Genomic DNA, 20,793 nt, shown 5'->3' with positions numbered 1-20,793 from the left:
GAAATTTTCATCATTTATACATTTTTTTTTTGTTTTCTAAATACACAAGTTTCGTTTTTTTGCCCGCGCGTTTGTTTAAAACAACCAAAACACCTTTCAAATGTTTTTTAAAAAATGCTATTCAATAATGCTTTTTAAAAATATTTTTCAAGATTGTTTAAAAAAATTTAACCAAACGCAAATTTTAATTGTTTTCTACTTATAAAACATTAAGAACATTTTTTTAAAAGACATCCAAACGGAGCCCATAACCAATTTAGGATGCATTTGGATTGGGTCATTTGACATCTATAGATTTCAGCAATGTAAACTCAAATCAATCTCTTACTTATTTTAATTAACCACAATGAATTTCAAATGATTGCAATATTCTTAGGGTTTGAAACCTATTGTAATTAACTCAATTATAGTGTAAATAAATATAAATATGATTTTTTATTTTTTATTTGTTTAATTTATTTAAAAATGGAAATACATTTAAATCAATGGATTTACAATCCTTTCATATATATTAAAACTTAAGTTGTATTTTAATTATTTATTCAAATACTTGTACTTACTAATTTTTAGTACTAATATTAATAACATAAAAATAAAGTCTCGTGCATCGCACGGGGTGTAATACTAATTTAAGAAATAAGATTTTGCAAGAAAATGATCAGATAGAAGATAAATTTTATGTATCTATGCAACAATTGTTTTCAAGGTCATAGAACTTTTGTAAAAGTTGAGATCGTCTTAATTAAGAGTTAATTTTTTGTAAGATTGAATTTCTTATTTGATCCAATTTATAAAAGAATATTATTGTTTATGTCGAAAGTTTTTATATATATTGAATACCTGTATCATATATATATATATATATATATATATATATGAAACCGTTTTATATAAGACCTAATCTTTTATGTTTTTCAAATAATTAAGTGTTGGATAGGACATACATGGGATTTAAACTTTCCTAACTTGGCAACAATTAAACGATATGATGTTGTTTTCAATCAACAAATAAAATCAATCATTGAGACGGATTTATTTTCAATTTTCTCCCCAAATGCGAAGGTCGTACGTGTGTTTTTTTTTTTTAAGTGAAAATTACAGCTATCATTCACCAAGTAACAAGTCATGAGTTACAGCCAAGCGAATAAAAAGTGGAATTGCATCACAAAAATTAACATTGCAATCCGTATTCAGACTATGACGAGCTACATGATTCGTGCTTCGTTGACAGTGGTTGATAAGTCATGAGTTACAGCCAAACGAAGATCATGTTTGATTCCACTTTATCGGGGGAAATAAAGTTCCGGGTTTATATTTTATTTTCTAAAAACTTATTTTCACATTTCTAAATACATAAGGTTTTTATTCTATTTTTTTTCGCTCCTAAAAATATTTTAATCACTGTTCTATATGCTAAGATGGTGTACTATACCTTTCAAAAATAAAAATAAAAATGGTTTACTATATTTTAAATTGTTTACTACTCCACATATTGCTAAAACATCAACCATTGAACGTACAAAAATTGGATCATTTTGATTGCGATGGTAAATTCTGTATTTTCCACAAACAAAATCACATATATACGTCATTCTACAACATATTTAAAAGAATCTTTTTTTTTTTTTTTTTTTTTAGTTTTTGATGAAATGTTTACAAGAGTATTACGGAATATGAACAAAACTCATTTTATAACCTCACGAGTGAATTTGTGAGATGAAACTCTTTCATCTAGTTCAAATTATGAAAAATATTATTTTTTATTGCAACTATCGATTTAATCAATTCGTCTTATACGAATATGGATCAGTGACATATTTTTATAAATGGTAAATTTACTTTAAATACTTAAATCCAAATTTAAATTGGTTTTCAGTCACCGTCAGAAAAATATGAGTTTAAACTTCTGATCTACACCAAAATATTTCTGCACCTGGGCCAACATGTCTTTTCACGGGTGAAATTCAGTACAAAACATCGAAAATATGGTACTAGTCCATGTTTTCAGAACCGGATGGACCGACCGATTCGACCATGAATCGGTCACTGGTCCAGTACGATTTACTCCTAAACACCGCTTTGACGGTCAAAACGGGTCAAAAATCGATTGAACCGGTCACAAACCGGTTAAAAACCGTTCAAGAACCTGTTCAACCGGTTTTCCGAATTTTTTTAATTTTTTTTAAAAAAGTAGTTTTTTTAATTTTAAAGCCTTAATTTAATATTTTATTATATATATATATACAATATTGAATGGTTATTTAGTTTTCAAACTATGATAAATACATATTTTTTTCTATTTATATACATTTTTTAGGTTTTTAGAAATTTAAAATATATTATTAGTTATAATATAGGGCTAATTGCATTAATCTTCCCTGTGAAAAGTCTAAAAATCATAAAACCTCCTAAAAAATATTAATAGGTTAATGCATTCCTCAGTTTTTTAAAATGTAGCACATTTTACCCCTATGTTATACAAACTCGGACACATTTATACCATCTCATAAGGGTTTTTATGCTAATTTTTTTAAAACATAGGGTCTAACATGCTATTAATTTTACACAGGGTGTTTTATGCCTTTTAGATTTTTCACAAGGGGTGTGGAGCAATTAGCCCTTATAATATATTATATAAACGGTTTTCCGGTCTGACCATCTGGTTAAAACGGTCCGATCGATTGGACCTTTTTTTCTAAAGTAAACCGGTTCGATCACCGGTCCGCTTATGAAAACATTGGTACTAATATATGATATTCGAGCATTAAGTGGTTTAGATCTGGTACAAAATAAAAGGTTCTGAATATAAAATTTGAACATCTTTATTAACATCAACACTTGCAACATATGTTTAAGTACTCAAAAATCATATATATGTATCAGATCTAATACATTTGGTACTCAAATATTATATATCAATACCATATTTTCATTGTTTTGTATCGATTTTCATTCAAAGAAGACAAATGCGTCATTAATACCAATTCTTACATGTTTGAGTACTCAAAAATCATATATTAGTACCAAATTTGAAACAGTTGATATCTCATTTAATTGTAACATAATTTTAATGTTCTATACCGAATTTTATCCAAAAAAAAACTAGTGGATCCAAGGAGTGCATAAATCTTTTTTTTAATTAATGGATCAAGGAGTGTGAACACTTTCTTTTTCTAATAGAGACTCGTCACAAACTTGAATTTGATTCTAAGGATTTAAAGAACATTTGTCCTTTTATAAAAGACTTACACATAAAATATTGATTATATAGTGGTCCATCTTGTCCAAAAAATTTGGGGGGAAATCCATGTTTTAAAACTTTTGCAAATAGAACCATTCTTTTTTTTTTTATATATATATAAATATTTATCGAGGCGTCATCAAATCTCATAGTCCGGTGATATCTATTGTCACAATATGAGATAATATCTTTAATTTGAGAGCAATGTAAAATCCTCCTCTATCATCAAAAAAAAATATCGATCGAGATTCAAAATTTTGAATATAATCGAAATTCAATATAATAACAAGCAAGTGAATTATATAGTTGACCAAAATGGGTCGCGTAATGTAATATGATAATCAATTAACGCAAAACATTGCTGTCTTATTATGGGATAATTTCATTTTAAAGAAAAAGTTAGAACAAGGTAACAAAATAATCAGCAAAATTATGCAATTTTAAAATTAAAAAATATATATTATGTGCTTCAAATCCAACACCGTACTATCGCCAGAGGAAAACAGGAGAGACTTTGTTTTCTTGTTCCAACTATATTTCATATTAAATATTGTGAATGATTATTGCTTAATTAATTATTATTTCATTATTATCTGTGACAAAATTTTTAATGAACGTGGGGTCCAACTGGAACTGCCTGGCTGATTGATGGGGTTTTAAATATTAATGATGTAATATATATTTATTTTATATAATAATGTAAATGCCATGATTCAGGCACCTGCAAAAATTTTATAATCGTAGAATTTTTACTATTTTTTTTAAACCGGAATTTTTAATTTTTATTAACGGGCAAAATTGAGAGTGTGTGTGTGTGTGTTTTTTTTTTCCACGGGAGAATCACACCGGCTATTTATCCAAGTATCTCGTCGATTAATATAGTAATATGTAAATTATGTTAAATAAGTAAATCATCAAAACCAAAAGCTAAACTAAGAAAAGAGCTTCTTTTTTGTTTTTTTTTTTTGAAAAGTTTTTGTAATTTTGAATGTGTTATGTGTGTGAATGAGCTTTTTGGTAATTAAAAAAATTTTATTTAAACTAGAATTGGATCTTTTTTAAAAGCCAAAATTTAAAGCTTTTTGATAGCTTTTGTAAATTAACGAGTTAAAAAATACTTTAATGATTTACATCCAAATATATTTATTAATTAAAAAAGCATTTTGTTTTTATCTATTTATCTAAACACAAAATTAACACAACGTTTACTCTTTAAAAAATAATTTTTTGAGGAAAAACTATTGAAACCAAACACACTCAAAAGTCAAAACACTCATTTTTTGAACTTGAAAGAAATATTCTTTAGGTCATTTCATTTTAAATTTTTTTATCATTATATATTTGAGTATATTTTTAATGATATGGTCTCACGGATCCTTATGCTCATATTTACAATAAAAAGTTATATGTTTGGTATAAAATAAAATATTTTTTAACACGAGACTCAATGAGATATTTGTCTCACAAAAATTATACGCATGACCATTTCACATGATTTTTTGTATGTCTTAATGTATATATATATATATATATATATATATATATATATATATTTATATTAATCCCATGTCATAATATATAAATATAATTGTCTTGTTTTTTCATGAAAGCGGAATATGTCAACATTAGAGATGCCACGACAAAATGGGCTCGGGCTATGCTACACCGAGTGATTTTCACCCGGTGCAGCATCTGCCCTTGATTGGGCACCCGGGCCCACAATAAAATGGGCTCGGGTGCCCAGTCAAGGGTAGATGATGCACCGGGTGAAGATCACCCGGTGCATCATAGCATCTCCCGACAAAATGTGTACATACTTTGATCTTACCACTCTGTTTAATTACAGTATATTTCATATCTTCAAAAAAAATAAAATTAGAGTATATTTCATTATTACTGCATTTAATTGAAATATAACTTTTAACATTTTTAAATCATTTCTTCAAAAAAAACTGTTGAAAATGTTTCACAAATTAATTTTATGAGATATATCTTGTACTCGACTTCATTCATAAGAAAATATTATATTTTTTGACAAAATATTATTTTCTACCCCATATGTGGAGTTTGACCTATCTCGTGTATAAATATATGAGAGACTGTCCTATGATAGACTTACCATTCTTTCATGATGTCTAAAGTTTGTAGATTAAATACAAAAATTAGTACAAACTTTTAATTCATGATTTTGTGAAACTTTATTTAAAATTATGATTATACATTCATTACATAACTTTATTATGAAATTTTTTTGTTTTCTTGAAATGGATTTTAAAAAAATTCAATCATATTTTTTTACCTATATTTTCAAATTTTTAGATACTCTATCGGGATAACGATATTAATAAATGTCAATTATGGTCGTAGTGATACTTATGACCACTTTGGAGTCTCGGACCTAGTCTGATTTGAGGATAGGTTTCATGTGAAACGGCTCACATATATCGTTGACATGATTCACATATAAAGTAAAAAAATTATATTTTCTATAGATGAAGTTGAGTAAAATATTCTTTTCACAATATTAACCGATGACACGATCTCATTAGAGTTGCATTGATTTGATTAGTTTCATGAATTTGGAACTTATAAAATCGGTTCTAAATTGAACCAAACACTAAAACCGAGTTTGAGAATTTGGATTAATATAGTCTAAGAATTCAATTCAAATCAATGATAACAGATGCATCGATTATTTTCAGGTAAATCCATAGACAATAATTTTAAATCCTAATTAATTATAATTTGAATTATCGTAGTGAGTTTCAAATTGATCATCCTAATACGAAATTGTTTTAAATCTCTCACTCACATCCAAACACAACATAACAAGAATTCTATCTACTTTATCATAAAATTTCATCGACCGATCATCACAATAAACTAGACTTCAGAAGATCAGAATATTTTCTCAAAAATACAAAGCTAAAATCACAAACTAGTTTCTCTAAATATTTTGTGTATTATCATTAAATAGTAATATATCGTTTTATTCATCATATTACTAATATATATATAATTCATCTCATCACATCCCACGTTCTTCTCATCATATTATTTATTTGTATATTAACTATTTATTTTACATCAATCAAATCATTAATTATTTATAATACATCAATCAAATCATTGAATTTAAATTACTATATTATCCTTATAAATTTTATAATTTTTATTTTATTTATTGATAAAAAGACAAAATAATCATTTAATATTTTTATATAAAATTTAATAAATCAAATCAAATAAACTATAATATATCGATCAAATCCAATACTATTTTAACTATCATTTCTTATTTATTTTTTATTACATTATATTACTTATATATGTATTACTCATATTATCACTCAAACCAAACAGTGCCTAAATATATTATATAATTTTATTTAAAAACATAATAGTCACCTCAATCACTTAGGTTAAAATATACATAAGCTACATGACTATATATAATGATTTATAAAAAACGATGAGAAAAATTCAACAACTTAGGCATTACCTAAGAGATAAACGATCACCGACAGATCCACCATCGTTCGCCATTTATAACATTGCATCAAAAACATAAACTTTCAATGGATATCTAGTCTCTTGTAAGGAACTATATTCTCGATTTTATAAATTGGATCATACTACATGTATAATGTGGTTTACACGTTGTATTACAAAATATATTTGAAATTACAAAACTATCATAAATGCATTTGGAATATTTTTTTCAAATAAAATTCATAGATAATTTTGTAGTTACAAATTCACTTTATAATTCTTTTTGTAAATGTAGCATTTTCTTTATAAATCAGGACATGTATTAATATCTTAAATGCAATGTATGTAAAGCGATGAACTATTCATTTTTTATTCTTTAAAAAAAAAAACTATACATATTTTGATCCAATCGTCCTCCAAAGATTCTTGCTAATGGCTAGTTTCTGTCTCCCATTACAAGGAGAAACAAAAAAAAAGAAAGAAAGAAGAGAAAGCAATAAAGAAAATAAGTTGAATACTTTGGGTTTTATGTTTGAAAACGTATCATTAAACGATCTCAAATATCTATATTCATGAGATAAATCGATTCAACTCATATTAATAATAATATAAAATAATATTTTTTTATGATTTATTTTGAATGAAAGATATATTTTATAAAATTGATATATGAGATTATAAAAAAAAATGGAGTGTTTATTTGTATCATGGAAAAAAGTATTTTAAAATTTGGGTGAATGGTATGGTCATGAAACAAAGTAAAAGGAAGCAAGAAAAATAGAACCCACCAACATAATTCTTGTACTACCCCACACACCTCTAACCCCCCATGGAAATCAATGAGTCAACACAAGCTAATAAGCAACAACCCGCCACCGCCACCGCCACCTCCTCTTCCTCCTCCCACCACCTCCTTTCTCCGCCGCATCTACTCCACCGCCTTCATGGCCGCCCGACGCCACCGTACCTGGCTTCCTTCTCCGCCCTCACCAACCCAGGTGGTGGTCTACTCGGAGCTAATTCCACAGCCCCATCAACTCCAGCGGCTGCGGCGGCGGCAACGGCCGGCGGAGGTGGTCAATCCCAGTCGACGCAGCCGGTGGACGCCTCCTTAGCCATCGCGACCAGATCAGAAACCCTAATCGACAACCCAGCATCAAAGAAATCAGCCCACCAAGTACAACAGCGGCAGCAGCAGGTACAACCGGCGGAGCAAGGGACTCCACCGCCAGCTAAGAAACCAACCAAAGACCGCCACACCAAAGTCGACGGGCGCGGCCGGCGCATCCGCATGCCGGCGGCTTGTGCTGCTCGGGTTTTCCAGTTGACGAGAGAATTGGGTCACAAATCGGACGGTGAAACGATTGAGTGGCTACTCCATCAGGCGGAGCCGGCCATCTTAGCCGCCACCGGCACTGGGACAATCCCGGCGAATTTTTCTACACTCAACATCTCTCTCAGGAGCAGCGGCTCCACTCTCTCGGCTCCTCCGTCGAAATCCATTCCCCATTCTTTTCATAGCGCGCTGGGGTTAGCTCATCACCCTTATGAAGAGAATTTCTCTCAGATGTTGGGTTTTCATCACCAGCAGCAGCAGAGCTCCCATCTCTTACAAGCAGCTCAAAATTCGGATTCTGTAGCCGGCGATAGCGGCGGCGGAGGTCAGCAAGCGACGGAGAATTACTTGCAGAAGAGATACAGGGAAGATTTATTCAAAGAAGGAGCCATCGATTCACATGGTGAAGGCCCCAGCTCCCCTCCACACAAACAATTCAAATCTAAAAACACTTCACAAGTAATGCAAGCACAGAAAACACAAGAAGCGGCGGCGGCCGCTGCCGCTGGGCATTCTCCGGGAAGTATTATTAGACACACTAACATGATGCCCACCACCGCCATGTGGGCTGTGACACCTTCCCCAAGCAGCGGCACCACCGGCAGCACATTCTGGATGCTTCCCGTCACAGCGTCGGCCGGAGGTGGCGACGGTTCTCGAAACCCAACTTCCTCCTCCCCGACGGCGTCAGGTGCCCCATCCGAGACAACCCAGATCTGGCCTTTCCCCACCGCGCACGGCGGCGGAAACGCCCTGCAAACCCCGCTGCATTTCATGCCGAGGTATAATTATTCAGGGAATCTCGAATTTCAAAGCGGACGATCGAGTCCACTGCAATTAGGATCGATGCTCCAGCCATCTCAGCATCTGGGATTAGGGGTTTCAGCAGAATCAAATCTAGGAATGTTAGCAGCATTAAACTCATATTCAAGAAACAACAACTTGAATATGAATTCCGAAAATCTTGAGCAGCAAAATCAGACTCAAACTACAGATAGCGGAGATGATGAACAGACCAGTTCTCAATGAATTCAAGGTTGGTAAATGGTAATTTCATAAGCAAATCATTAATTACTCCATTTTCATGAACAAAACTGCAACTGAAATTTGTTTTCCAGTATCAGATTCGAGTATTTGGCGATTGAGTCCGTTTTTTTGAAATTGAAACAAGAAGAAAAAGAAAAGGAGTACAAAGGTATCCGATTCCAATCTTTTGATTCTGTATTTGTGGTGTGCGTTGTGAAAATATTTATTATACAATGTAATTTTTTTTAGATTAATAATGTTTCATATTTTGTGTCGAAGAATTCGAAACCTATGTTTTGAGGTTTCTTTCAGGAGTGAAGAGTGATTGTGTATAGGAGGATATTGATTTTGTGTTTTATTGGTGCTTGTCAAATTTTGATATCTTTTTAATACAGAAAAAATTAATTAGAGATGCCATCTGAGGTGTAATATAGACTTATATATTTATATTTATTATTTATATATGCTAAAGGATAGGTATGAGCCTCGAACCGGTGTTAAAGTTGGTGCTATCAACATTTTCTTGGGCGAGTTTGTCTCAAAAAAAATTGCATATGATTTACCTACTAACATGGTGACTTGCATTCTACTGCTTTAACTTGGGTTTATCCCGTGCACAACGAATGCTGAGGATTGAGGGTTGGTTCCATAGTCACTAAAAGAAAAGATAGGTATGAGTTATGCCACATTTAATTGTAATAATGTAATTATAAGAGGAATTATTTACATGTTATTTTCTGCACTTTTATTTTGGCTACGAGTTTGTTAAAGTTAGGACTTTGAACTCAGAGGTTTCATTTCAAATTTGGAATCCAGGCGTCCGACGACACCCATATAATATATTAGCATATTTGCACACATTATGTGTGTGACGAAAGTTTTTTTTATATTTAATTTCAATAAAAAATATAATATATTTAGAGCAATAAAAATAATTTTTTTTGTTAAGAAAGGTCACTCTAAGTAGTTAAAACACCATTTTTTTATTAGGTATTTCTTATTTCATTAGTTTTTTTTAAATAATTTGGAATTTGAAAATATATAAATAAAATGATTATATTATATATTACATAGAAATAATTAAATAAAAAAGAAAAGAAATGAAGATAGTGGAAAGAAGAAGATTTAGTGTGTGTGTTTTTTTAAATATATTTAATATTTTGACATACCAAAAGATCAAATAAGAATTTTTTGCATAATAATAGTAATATATATATATATATATATTATGTTTTCACTTTATTTCTTTAGCAAATCCACGGGGAAAAAAATATTAATTTTATATATATATATATATATATATATATATATATATATATATATATATATCTTGGACCACTTTTTGTAAATTTTTTTTTATAAAATAATAATAATAATCTTGGACCACTTTAATTTGTCGATGGGCACACTTGGAGTTTGGACGGTTTGAATTAAACAAAACTTTTTAGAACTTTTCACAATCCGCAATCAAACATACGTCGTGTATTCGGTTTTATTTTTTCTGTTAAACCCTTATTATATTGAATTTTTTAAAATTTTCTATATACATGGGAGGTTAATGTATAAATACCAAAAAATATATTACATAGTTTAAGCCTATATAAGATTTGATTTGAATCACGTATCGTACGTAACACCCGCGTTAGATCAAGTGAACTTCGTATCAATGGCTTTATTGTACACAATAGAGGATCCCCAACTCTACAAGAATGCATGCTTTGGTTTACATCATGAGTCAATTGTGAATAAATCGCTAAACCCAAACCTAACTTTTTTATAAATCCCTACAATAAAATTTTTTTCTTAAAACTCCCTAGGACCACCAAACTTGGTCAAATCCAATGTTTAATTCTTGTACCCAATTTATGCATTTATGTACTCCATTTATGCAATGTTTGTGCTCAATTATGGTACTTGAATCATCCACAAAATGGTATCAGAGCTTTAGGTTAAATATTCAGACTTAATATTATTCGTTAACTCATATTTTTCTTTGTTGAGGAGAAGATTTTTTTACAAAAGATGACTTCAAACGAAGGTTTGAATCAAGAGGATTTTATTTATATGAAATCCTATAAACAAGTTAATTTGTTCACAATAGATTACTTACGACAGAAAGATGATTTCTAACTCTCAATTTTTAGAAATTACCCCAGATTCCTCAAAACTCTCCGGAGATCTTAGAGAAATTCAAAAGACGGTATAATATTACAGCAATCAGCTGTATGAAATACCTCGGCAGATTGAAGGAATCCTTAAGAAACAAGAAGAAATTCTTGTAACCCTAAAGGATCTTCAAACTAAAATCACAAATCTAGAACAAACTTCAGGTTCTAGAAAAGGAAATACAGGAGGAAGGTTACTACTCTCGTTTGGTACCGAACCATTGTTACATCAGAAAGGTAAAACCAAAATGGTTCAAAAACCTTTAACTGATGATGAAAGGATGATTAATCTTATAAAAGCAGTATCAGAGAAAAACACTATCTGATGACTACTTTAGAGAGATTAAATCTCGAGGATCTACAAGATCTCGCGGATTCTTTTGCGAATCTCAAAGTAGTAGATCTAAAAATGAACTCCCCTGAGGGTGAACAACCCATAGGGAATCTCCCAATATATGTGGTTAAAACAGAAGAACCGCATAGTGAGTTTCAGGTTGGAGAAAATTCACATCTAGCAGGAACCAGATCAAGAAAGAGTAAAATCCCACTCCATCAAACTCCTTACGGAAAAACTGTTTTAGATTTAATACATCCTTATGGGGTTATGTTAAACCTTGATGTTTTGGACTTCAAAAACAGAGAAGATCTTATAGATGATTGGACGTCAGCTATGAGAATTGCAGCAGGGACATCAGATCTCAATAAAAAAAGATTCATTAAACTTCTAGAAATGAGTCTAATAGGATCTGTCAAGATTGCTTGGGAGATGACTATGCTAGATACGAAGGAATCAATCTTAGCAGGAGAATCCCTCAGCGAAATTGGAGAAAGAATGGCCACCCTATTTAAAGCACAATTCATAGGGGTAGACATTTTCAACAATCAAGATACAAAGAAAAAGAGAAGATATACTCAAGCTCTGTATAGCCTCGAGTTACATGATATCTGTTTAGTTGATGAATACATTATGTTATTCACTAAATACAGATAAAATTCAGGAGTCGATAAAAATGTAGCTATTCAGCTATTTTTCGCAAAAATGCCAAGTCCCTGGAGAGAAATGCTGATTAAAGAATACGTTCCAGGTCATCTTAACACTTTGGCAAGACGCGCGTCCTTTTTGAAAGGAAAATTGGTAGAATGGTGTCATATGGCAGCATTACAGAAGAACTACAAGAAAATAAGGGGTATAAATAAACGTACACCTTTATGTTGTAAAGATAATGATCTTCCAACGATCATTGGAAACAGATCACAGGGATGTAAAAGGAAGAAATTCAGAAGTAATCCCTACAATAAAAGAATGAGAAGTTCTTGGAAACGAATAACAATTTGGTCCAAACAAAAGGCCAGATCTTATAGGTCAGGAAAAAGAAGTGGACCTACAAGAATATCCCCAGTAACAAGCTCATCACAAAGCAGGGGACGAACACCATCAAGAAGAACTTTCAGAAGAACTCATACAAAAGCAAGTGAAAGTTTCAAGGATTGCAACTGCTGGACATGTGGAGCAAGAGGACATATATGTAACACCCGGTATTTTAAATACGTGAATTCGCATGCATAACTAGAAAATTATTTATTTAGAATTTTAGATTATGAGTTAAATAATTATGTGAAATTATTTGCGCATGTTTTAAGTTATTTTAAGCATTTAACCCATAATTAGTGATTTTCATGATTTATGAAAATTTAATTGTTTTGATCGCGTAGACGGGACCGTGGACGGACGAGATACCTACTTTTGAGCCAAAAATATTTTTATGAGTTTTATGAGCCTTAAAATAATATTTTAACGTATTTTGTCAAGAAAATTTTAGTATTTATTTATATATTTAATTAAGGGTTGGTTTTTAGCCAAAATTAGTCCCTTTATTGACTTTTATTAATTTTTAAAATTTTCCTAAAATAATATTTCGGGATTTTAAGTTAGTTATCAGATTTTATTTATTAGTTAGAGTTTTTTTTTAGTTATATATATATTGTATACTTAAAACCCTTATTAATATTTTATTACCCTATATTCTAATTAATCAAAAACACCCAAAAATCAAACCCCAACCCTACGTTTGAAGTTTTCAGCCGCCTCCAACCTTTCTCCATCACCACCTTCACGTTCCAACAGATTTTAGCAGCCTCCATACCCGAAACCTTGAAGTTTTTGGCTTGGTTTAAAGATTTGTTCGTCCCGGACATCGTATACTCATCACGTATCATATTTTCGATCAAACTTCGGTGCAATGCATGATTCTTTCTCTTTTTTTTTCGTGCCATATCAGGGATTATATGTGTGAGTGTGTAGACATCAGATTGTTCCAAGAAATTTTCAGAAAACATTTGCTTTTGGTTGATATGCACTTTGTTCATGTATTTCTTCCATCATGCTCACGTTTTTCTTCCTCCATGACTTCTACGACTGCTGGTAGGTGTTCAGAGGGTGTGTGTGAGTGGCCTGGACTCGAGTGGCTCGAGTGGTTCGAGCCAAAAGAGCCCAGGAAACCACAATGTTCAGATCGGCCTCCATGGATGCGCAGCTAGGGTTCGAGGGAAGTGGGGTTCGGGCATGGTTTAGGAGGTGCATGGGGTCAGGGCTAAGGCCAGGTCTGGACCGCTTAGACGTGGGCTACGTCTGGGCGACGGGGCTTCGGCCAGGTGCGGCCGGAGCAGGGCGGCAGTAGCCCTAGAAGGGCTGCTGCTCGCGGTCGAGAGCTGCAGGGAAGGGGGGGTGAACGGGTTAGGGTGTTAGGGCTAGATCCAGGTCGGGTCAATGGCCTGGGTCGGGTCTGGATAGTAGTGGGTCAAGTCGGGTTGGTCCGGGTCCGGGTTAAGTTAGTCGGGCTCGGGTATTTTTATTTTTAAGTTTTAAGTTTAATTAAGTGTTAAATGGGCCTAATTAAATCCTAAAAATTTAATTGGGTTCCACTTAATTACTTTGGGTTAAATTTAATTATTGTTGGGCTTAATTAAATTAATTAAGTGAGTCCACTAATTTTTATGGGCCTTGGGGGCCCATGAGTATTATTGGGCCAGTCTTTGGGCTTTTGGGCCCATTGGGCCAGATTAATTATTTAATGGGCTTAAGAAAATTAATTGGGCTTACATATAATTATTTGGGCTAAAAGTTTAAGTTATTGGGCTTAAGTATGTTAATGGGTCAGTCTCAGTGTTAATGGGCCAGTCTCAGTGTTATTGGGCCAGATTTAAGTAATGGGCTTGAGAGTTTAGGGCCAGCAGTTCAGTACAACCCATGAGAATTTTCATGTGTCCTGAATATATATTTAATTATTTTTATGCATGGAAGTTATTTTTATATTTATATGTTAGTATGAAATTAAATTAAATATATATGAAGGACACACATTTTATTTAAGTACATGCATTCATGAAATAATTTTTTTTGCATGATTTAATGTTTAAGGTTGAGCAAAAGAAAATAATTTTATGTTGGAAGTTGAAGTAGTGTGACAATTTAAGGGGGATTCGTCCCCATATGTGAACTATTGAAGGGCAGTTTACTGCCAATTTAAGAGGTGATTCGTCACCGCCACGTACGTTGGTTTCCACGCTGATCAGTATTTGATGTATGATTTAAGGTTACACTATGGATACAACCATGCGATGTTAGAAAATACTTTGCTCAACAATATTTATGTATTATGTATGATTATGATATTCAAGTTTAATTTAAGTTATGTTATGTTCATGATATTTTAAGCATGCTCATTCATGTATATGTTATGTATTAGTATTAAAGTGATTTAAATTATTTTAAACCCTTGTTATGTTAGCATGTTGGGCCTCTAGGCTCACTACACTGGTATGGTGCAGGTGAGTACGTAGAGGATGTAGTACCCACCGGAGGCGAGGACCTATGAGTGGACATGCAGTGATCCCCCGCGGCCGTCGTCTGAGTTTTTATGATTATGTTTTTATGAAATATTAAACATGTTGTTTTTTTTATTCGTTTTCAGTGGTTGGTACTAATACTTATTTTTATTTAAATATTTTCAGTGCATGCAAACTTTTATTTAATTGTTTAGAACAACATTTTTTTTATTTAAACGCATGACTCAGATATTTAATTTATTAAATATTGCAGTTTATTTAAATTATTTATTTTTAAATCTATTTATTTTGTGCATATATGTATTGGCATGTGTGTACATATATTTTAATTAGTAAAAAAAAAAAAAAACTTTCCGCATTTATTTATTAGTAGTAGATGTTTCAATTGGTATCAGAGACGCGTTCTTGGTGTGGTCATCACTGCTATGCGAGCTCAGAAATCCACGCTACCGGTCTATAAGTTTTAAGTGTTTATAGCATGACTTACTTTTAAGAATTTAAGTTAGCATTAATGTTAAAACACTTAGTTATGCATGGCGATTTACGTAAAAAAATATGTGGTGGTGCAGAATGCCTCCCAGACTGATGAACAGACGTGGGGAATCTACACCTACACCTCCACCTCCACCTCCGTAGAACCCACTTGCAGCATTGGAGCAGGCCAATGCTACTTTGATGGCAGGGGTTACTGCTCTGTTAGAGCAGCAGACTTCACGTCCTAGAATGTCCCATGAGGAGGACGTAGCTGAGCGGTTCCAGAAGAAGGGGCCGAAGGAGTTCATTGGTACCACCGATCCTTTGATGGCTGAGGGGTGGATTCGTTTTTTGGAGTCCATCTTTGCATATATGGGGATCACAGATGCGGACAGGATGAACTGTGCGACGTATATGTTGAGGGGAGACGCAGCTCTTTGGTGGGAGGGTGCTGCCAGGGGAGTACACCTCCCTACACTGTCTTGGGCGGAGTTTAGGCGTCAAGTATTTCACGGAGGATGTGAGGAGTCGCATGATCCGGGAGTTTATGAGTCTCCGGCAGGGGGACAGGTCAGTGGTTGAGTATGTGAGCCAGTTCGAGAGGGGTTGTCATTTTGTGCCTCTGATTGCAGACAGTCCACCGGAGAAGATGAGACAGTTTGTGGAGGGACTGAGAGCGGATATCAAGCACGACGTACGTATGATGGACGTCGCTACATATGAGGCGGCAGTTAGTAGAGCACTGAGGTCAGAGGAGGGTAGGAGAGAGATGCAGCGAGAGCGGCAGGGGAAGAGACAGATTCAGTCGGGGTATCAGCGACCATCTTCGCAGCCTCCTGCGAAGAAGCAGTTTACTGGGCCGGCTAAGGGCCCGAATCCGCAGCAGAGGCCACAGCAGCAGAGGGGCGGGGCCCCTAATGCTATAGGTTTTTTTACTTGCCCGAAGTGTCAGAATATGCATTCGGGACCTTGTCTGTTGGGAGCAGGAGTTTGTTACCACTGCAGGGAGCCAGAGCATCAGATAGCTAACTGCCCGAGGAAGAAGAACACGACGGGTAGAGTGTTCGTCATGCAGGCAGAGGAGGCAGACCCAGACACCTCCTTGATCACCGGTATATCTTATCCCTAGTATTTTACAATTTTTCCTTTGGTTAAGAATCTCGTTTTCTTGCGAAATTTTTGTTATTTGGGTTACCTATCTGCATGTTAGAATAAGAAGCATGTTTTACTTGTGATTAGAATTAAGGGTTATTAGTGTCTCGTTGGGGGAAAGTTTAGTAGTGGCATGAAGTTGTTGAGAATTTTCTGCGTGCAGGAAGAATTCTAGTTGGAGGCAACTCCACGTTTGCATTGCTAGATTCTGGGGCTACGCATTCGTTTATCTCCCTGGAGTTTATCAGGCGGATAGGCATCACACCTGAGATTATTGACAGTGGGTATGATGTTACTATGCCGTCAGGGCAGATTATTTCTACCTCGAAGGTCATTCGAGAACTGGAGTTGGAGCTTCAGGGACACTCCATTCGAGCAGATGTGGTGGTTTTGCCATTGAGTGGTTTTGATTTGATTTTGGGTATGGACTGGTTGACAGTCAATGGAGCTTCGATTGACTTTATTCGGAGATCAGTGTCAGTGAAACCATCAGAAGGCGACCCGTTTACTTTCCATGCATCTCAGAGCAGTGATTTTCCTCAGGTGATATCTCTTATTCAGGCGAGGAAGTTGTTGAGACGGGGTTGCCAAGGGTTTCTAGCAAGTATTGTCACGGCCTCAGAACCATCTAGCAGATCATTATCAGAGATAGAGGTGGTTCGTGACTTTTCGGATGTCTTTCCGGAGGATGTTGCAGGAATTCCACCAGTGAGATATGTGGAGTTCAGCATCGACTTAGTGCCAGACACAGTGCTTATCTCTAAGGCACCGTACAGACTTGCTCCTACCGAGATGAAAGAGTTGAAGGAGCAGATTCAGGAGTTATTAGAGAAAGGATTTGTTCGTCCTAGCTTTTATCCATGGGGAGCTCCAGTGTTATTTGTGAAGAAGAAGGATGGCAGTATGAGACTGTGCATCGATTATCGAGAGCTCAATAGGGTCACAGTGAAGAATAAGTACCCACTGCCGAGGATAGAGGACTTATTTGATCAGTTGCAGGGAGCTTCGGTGTTCTCCAAGATCGACCTGCGATCTGGTTACCATCAGCTGCGAGTTAGAGAGGCAGATGTGTCCAAGACTGCTTTCCGGACACGTTATGGGCATTACGAGTTCTTGGTGATGCCATTTGGGTTGACCAATGCTCCAACGGTTTTCATGGATCTCATGAACCGGGTATTTTAGCCGTATCTTGATCAGTTCATCATAGTCTTCATTGATGATATCTTGATCTACTCTAGGAGCATTGAGGAGCATAGACAGCATCTACAGACAGCCTTGCGGACTTTGAGGGAGCATCGATTGTATGCCAATTTCAGCAAGTGCGAGTTTTGACTTGAGCAGGTGGCATTTCTTGGCCACATTATTTCGAGAGATAGGATTGCGGTGGATCAGTCGAAGGTTGAGGCGGTTCAGAATTGGGGGATTCCAAAGAATGCTTCAGAGATTCGCAGTTTCTTGGGTTTGGCAGGATATTATAGGAAGTTCATCAAGGGTTTTTCCTCTATTGCAGTACCCTTGACTTCCTTAACCAAGAAGAATGCGAAGTTTATTTGGAGTCCAGACTGTCAGAGGAGCTTCGATCAGCTGAATTAAGCACTCACTACCGCACTGGTTTTAGCGATGACAGTACCACACGAGGAGTTAGTGGTGTACACCGACGCGTCTAAGCTAGGTTTAGGCGTAGTACTTATGCAGTGTGGTAAGGTTATTGCTTATGCGTCGAGGCAGTTGAAGATTCACGAGCAGAACTACCCGACACATGATTTGGAGTTAGCAGCAGTGATCTTCGCTTTGAAAATCTGGAGGCACTATCTGTATGGCGAGAAGTGCAAGATTTTCACGGATCACAAGAGCCTCAAGTACTTCTTCACTCAGAAGGAGTTGAACATGAGGCAACGGAGATGGTTGGAGTTAGTGAAGGATTATGACTGTGACATTAGCTACCATCCAGGTAAAGCTAATGTAGTGGCCGATGTTTTGAGTCGGAAGTCGTCAGTGGTATCGTGTTTGTCAGTGCAGCTACCACTGCAGAGTGAGATTCAGAGGTTTGATTTGGAGTTTTACTCGAGTGGTCATGCACCGAGCTTGTCAGTGTTGACGGTGCAGCCAGTTCTGCGAGATCGGATCAGGGATGGACAGTCTACTGATGAGGAGTTGCAGCGATGGAGACAGAGAGATGAGACCAAGGGTAATCTTCTGTATACAGTTGTGGATGGCATTGTTCAGTACCGTGGTAGGATGTGGGTACCGAACGTCGATCAGTTGAGAGCTGAGATTTTAGCAGAGGCTCACACATCTCCGTACTCCATTTACCCCGGAAGTACGAAGATGTACAGATATTTGCAGCTATTGTATTGGTGGCCCGGGATGAAGGGAGACATCGGGAGAGTGGTGTCAGAGTGCTTGACTTGTCAGCAAGTCAAGGCAGAGCATCAGCGTCCAGCAGGACTTCTTAGACCTCTTCCTATTCCGAAATGGAAATGGGAGAATATTACGATGGACTTTGTAGTTGGCTTACCGAGGAGTGCCAGAGGTTGCACAGCTATTTGGGTGATCGTGGATAGACTCACCAAGTCAGCTCATTTCTTACCGGTGAGGACTAATTACTCGTTGACACAGTATGCAGAGCTTTACATCAAGGAGATTGTTAGACTGCATGGCATACCAGTGTCGATAGTATCAGACAGAGATCCGAGATTTACGTCTGCGTTTTGGAGGAGTTTGCACACTGCATTGGGGACTAGACTTTTGTTCAGTACAGCGTTCCATCCCCAGACAGATGGTCAGTCTGAGAGAGTGATCCAGGTTCTCGAGGATCTACTGAGAGCTTGTGTCATCGACTTTCAGGGCTCGTGGGAGACTAGACTGCCATTAGTGGAGTTTACCTATAACAACAGTTTTCAGTCGTCTATAGGTATGGCTCCTTATGCAGCATTGTACGAGAGGAGGTGCAGATCTCCTGTGCATTGGGATGAGGTCGGTGAGAGGATTTTACTTGGACCTGAGATTGTGCAGCAGACAGCTGATATTGTGACACAGATTCGGGATCGCATGAGGACTGCTCAGAGTCGTCAGAAGAGTTATGCAGATACTCGACGACGAGATTTGGAGTTTGCTGTAGGTGATCACGTATTCCTGAAGGTGTCACCTATGAAGGGAGTAGTGCGATTTGGCCGGAGAGGCAAGCTTAATCCGAGATATATAGGACCATTCGAGATCTTGGAGAGAGTTGGTGCGTTGGCCTACCGTTTAGCTCTACCACCAGGGCTAGCGGCAGTGCACAATGTATTCCATGTATCCATGCTTCGGAGATACATCTCGAACCCATCACATGTGTTGGATTTTGAGTCTCTTCAGTTGACACCGGAGTTAGCATTTGAGGAGAGGCCTATACGGATCTTGGCTAGGGAGGAGCAGAGGCTTAGGACGCGTGTCATACCGATGGTCAGAGTCCAGTGGCTGAATCACTCGGAGGAGGAAGCTACTTGGGAGACCGAGGCAGATATGAGGACTCGCTACCCGGAGTTGTTCGGGTAAGTACTTTAATTTCGAGGACGAAATCCAATTTAAGGGGGGGAGAATTGTAACACCCGGTATTTTAAATACGTGAATTCGCATGCATAATTAGGAAATTATTTATTTAGAATTTTAGATTATGGGTTAAATAATTATGTGAAATTATTTGCGCATGTTTTAAGTTATTTTAAGCATTTAACCCATAATTAGTGATTTTCATGATTTATGGAAATTTAATTGTTTTGATCGCGTAGACGGGACCGTGGACGGACGAGATACCAACTTTTGAGCCAAAAATATTTTTATGAGTTTTATGATCCTTAAAATAATATTTTAAGGTATTTTGTCAAGAAAATTTTAGTATTTATTTATATATTTAATTAAGGGTTGATTTTTAGCCAAAATTAGTCCCTTTATTGACTTTTATTAATTTTTAAAATTTGCCTAAAATAATATTTCGGGATTTTAAGTTAGTTATCAGATTTTATTTATTAGTTAGAGTTTTTTTTAGTTATATATATATTGTATACTTAAAACCCTTATCA

General features: G+C 35.4%; 1 protein-coding gene across 5 annotated transcripts; it reads left to right on the top strand.

The window, feature by feature from the left end:
- Positions 1-7,490: 7,490 nt before the first annotated feature.
- LOC140863424 (transcription factor TCP8-like) lies at positions 7,491-9,891 on the top strand. Of its 5 annotated transcripts, none has more exons than XR_012143934.1 (3): positions 7,491-9,105; positions 9,194-9,264; positions 9,573-9,891. XR_012143934.1 is itself a non-coding variant. In XM_073266854.1 (2 exons), exon 1 carries the CDS (start codon positions 7,563-7,565, stop codon positions 9,096-9,098), a length of 1,536 nt encoding a protein of 511 aa, XP_073122955.1. In that variant the 5' UTR covers positions 7,491-7,562; the 3' UTR covers positions 9,099-9,105; positions 9,194-9,539. The 5 variants fall into 5 exon arrangements, 2 of the variants coding, with proteins under 2 accessions (XP_073122955.1, XP_073122954.1); XR_012143933.1 differs by having other exon boundaries at positions 9,188-9,264; positions 9,573-9,890; XR_012143932.1 differs by having other exon boundaries at positions 9,188-9,264; positions 9,568-9,890.
- The last annotated feature ends 10,902 nt before the right edge of the window (positions 9,892-20,793 follow it).

This window comes from Henckelia pumila, chromosome 4, assembly GCF_033568475.1.
Source record: "Henckelia pumila isolate YLH828 chromosome 4, ASM3356847v2, whole genome shotgun sequence".
Taxonomy (NCBI): Eukaryota; Viridiplantae; Streptophyta; class Magnoliopsida; order Lamiales; family Gesneriaceae; genus Henckelia; species Henckelia pumila.
This window is presented reverse-complemented; position numbering and strand designations above follow the sequence as displayed.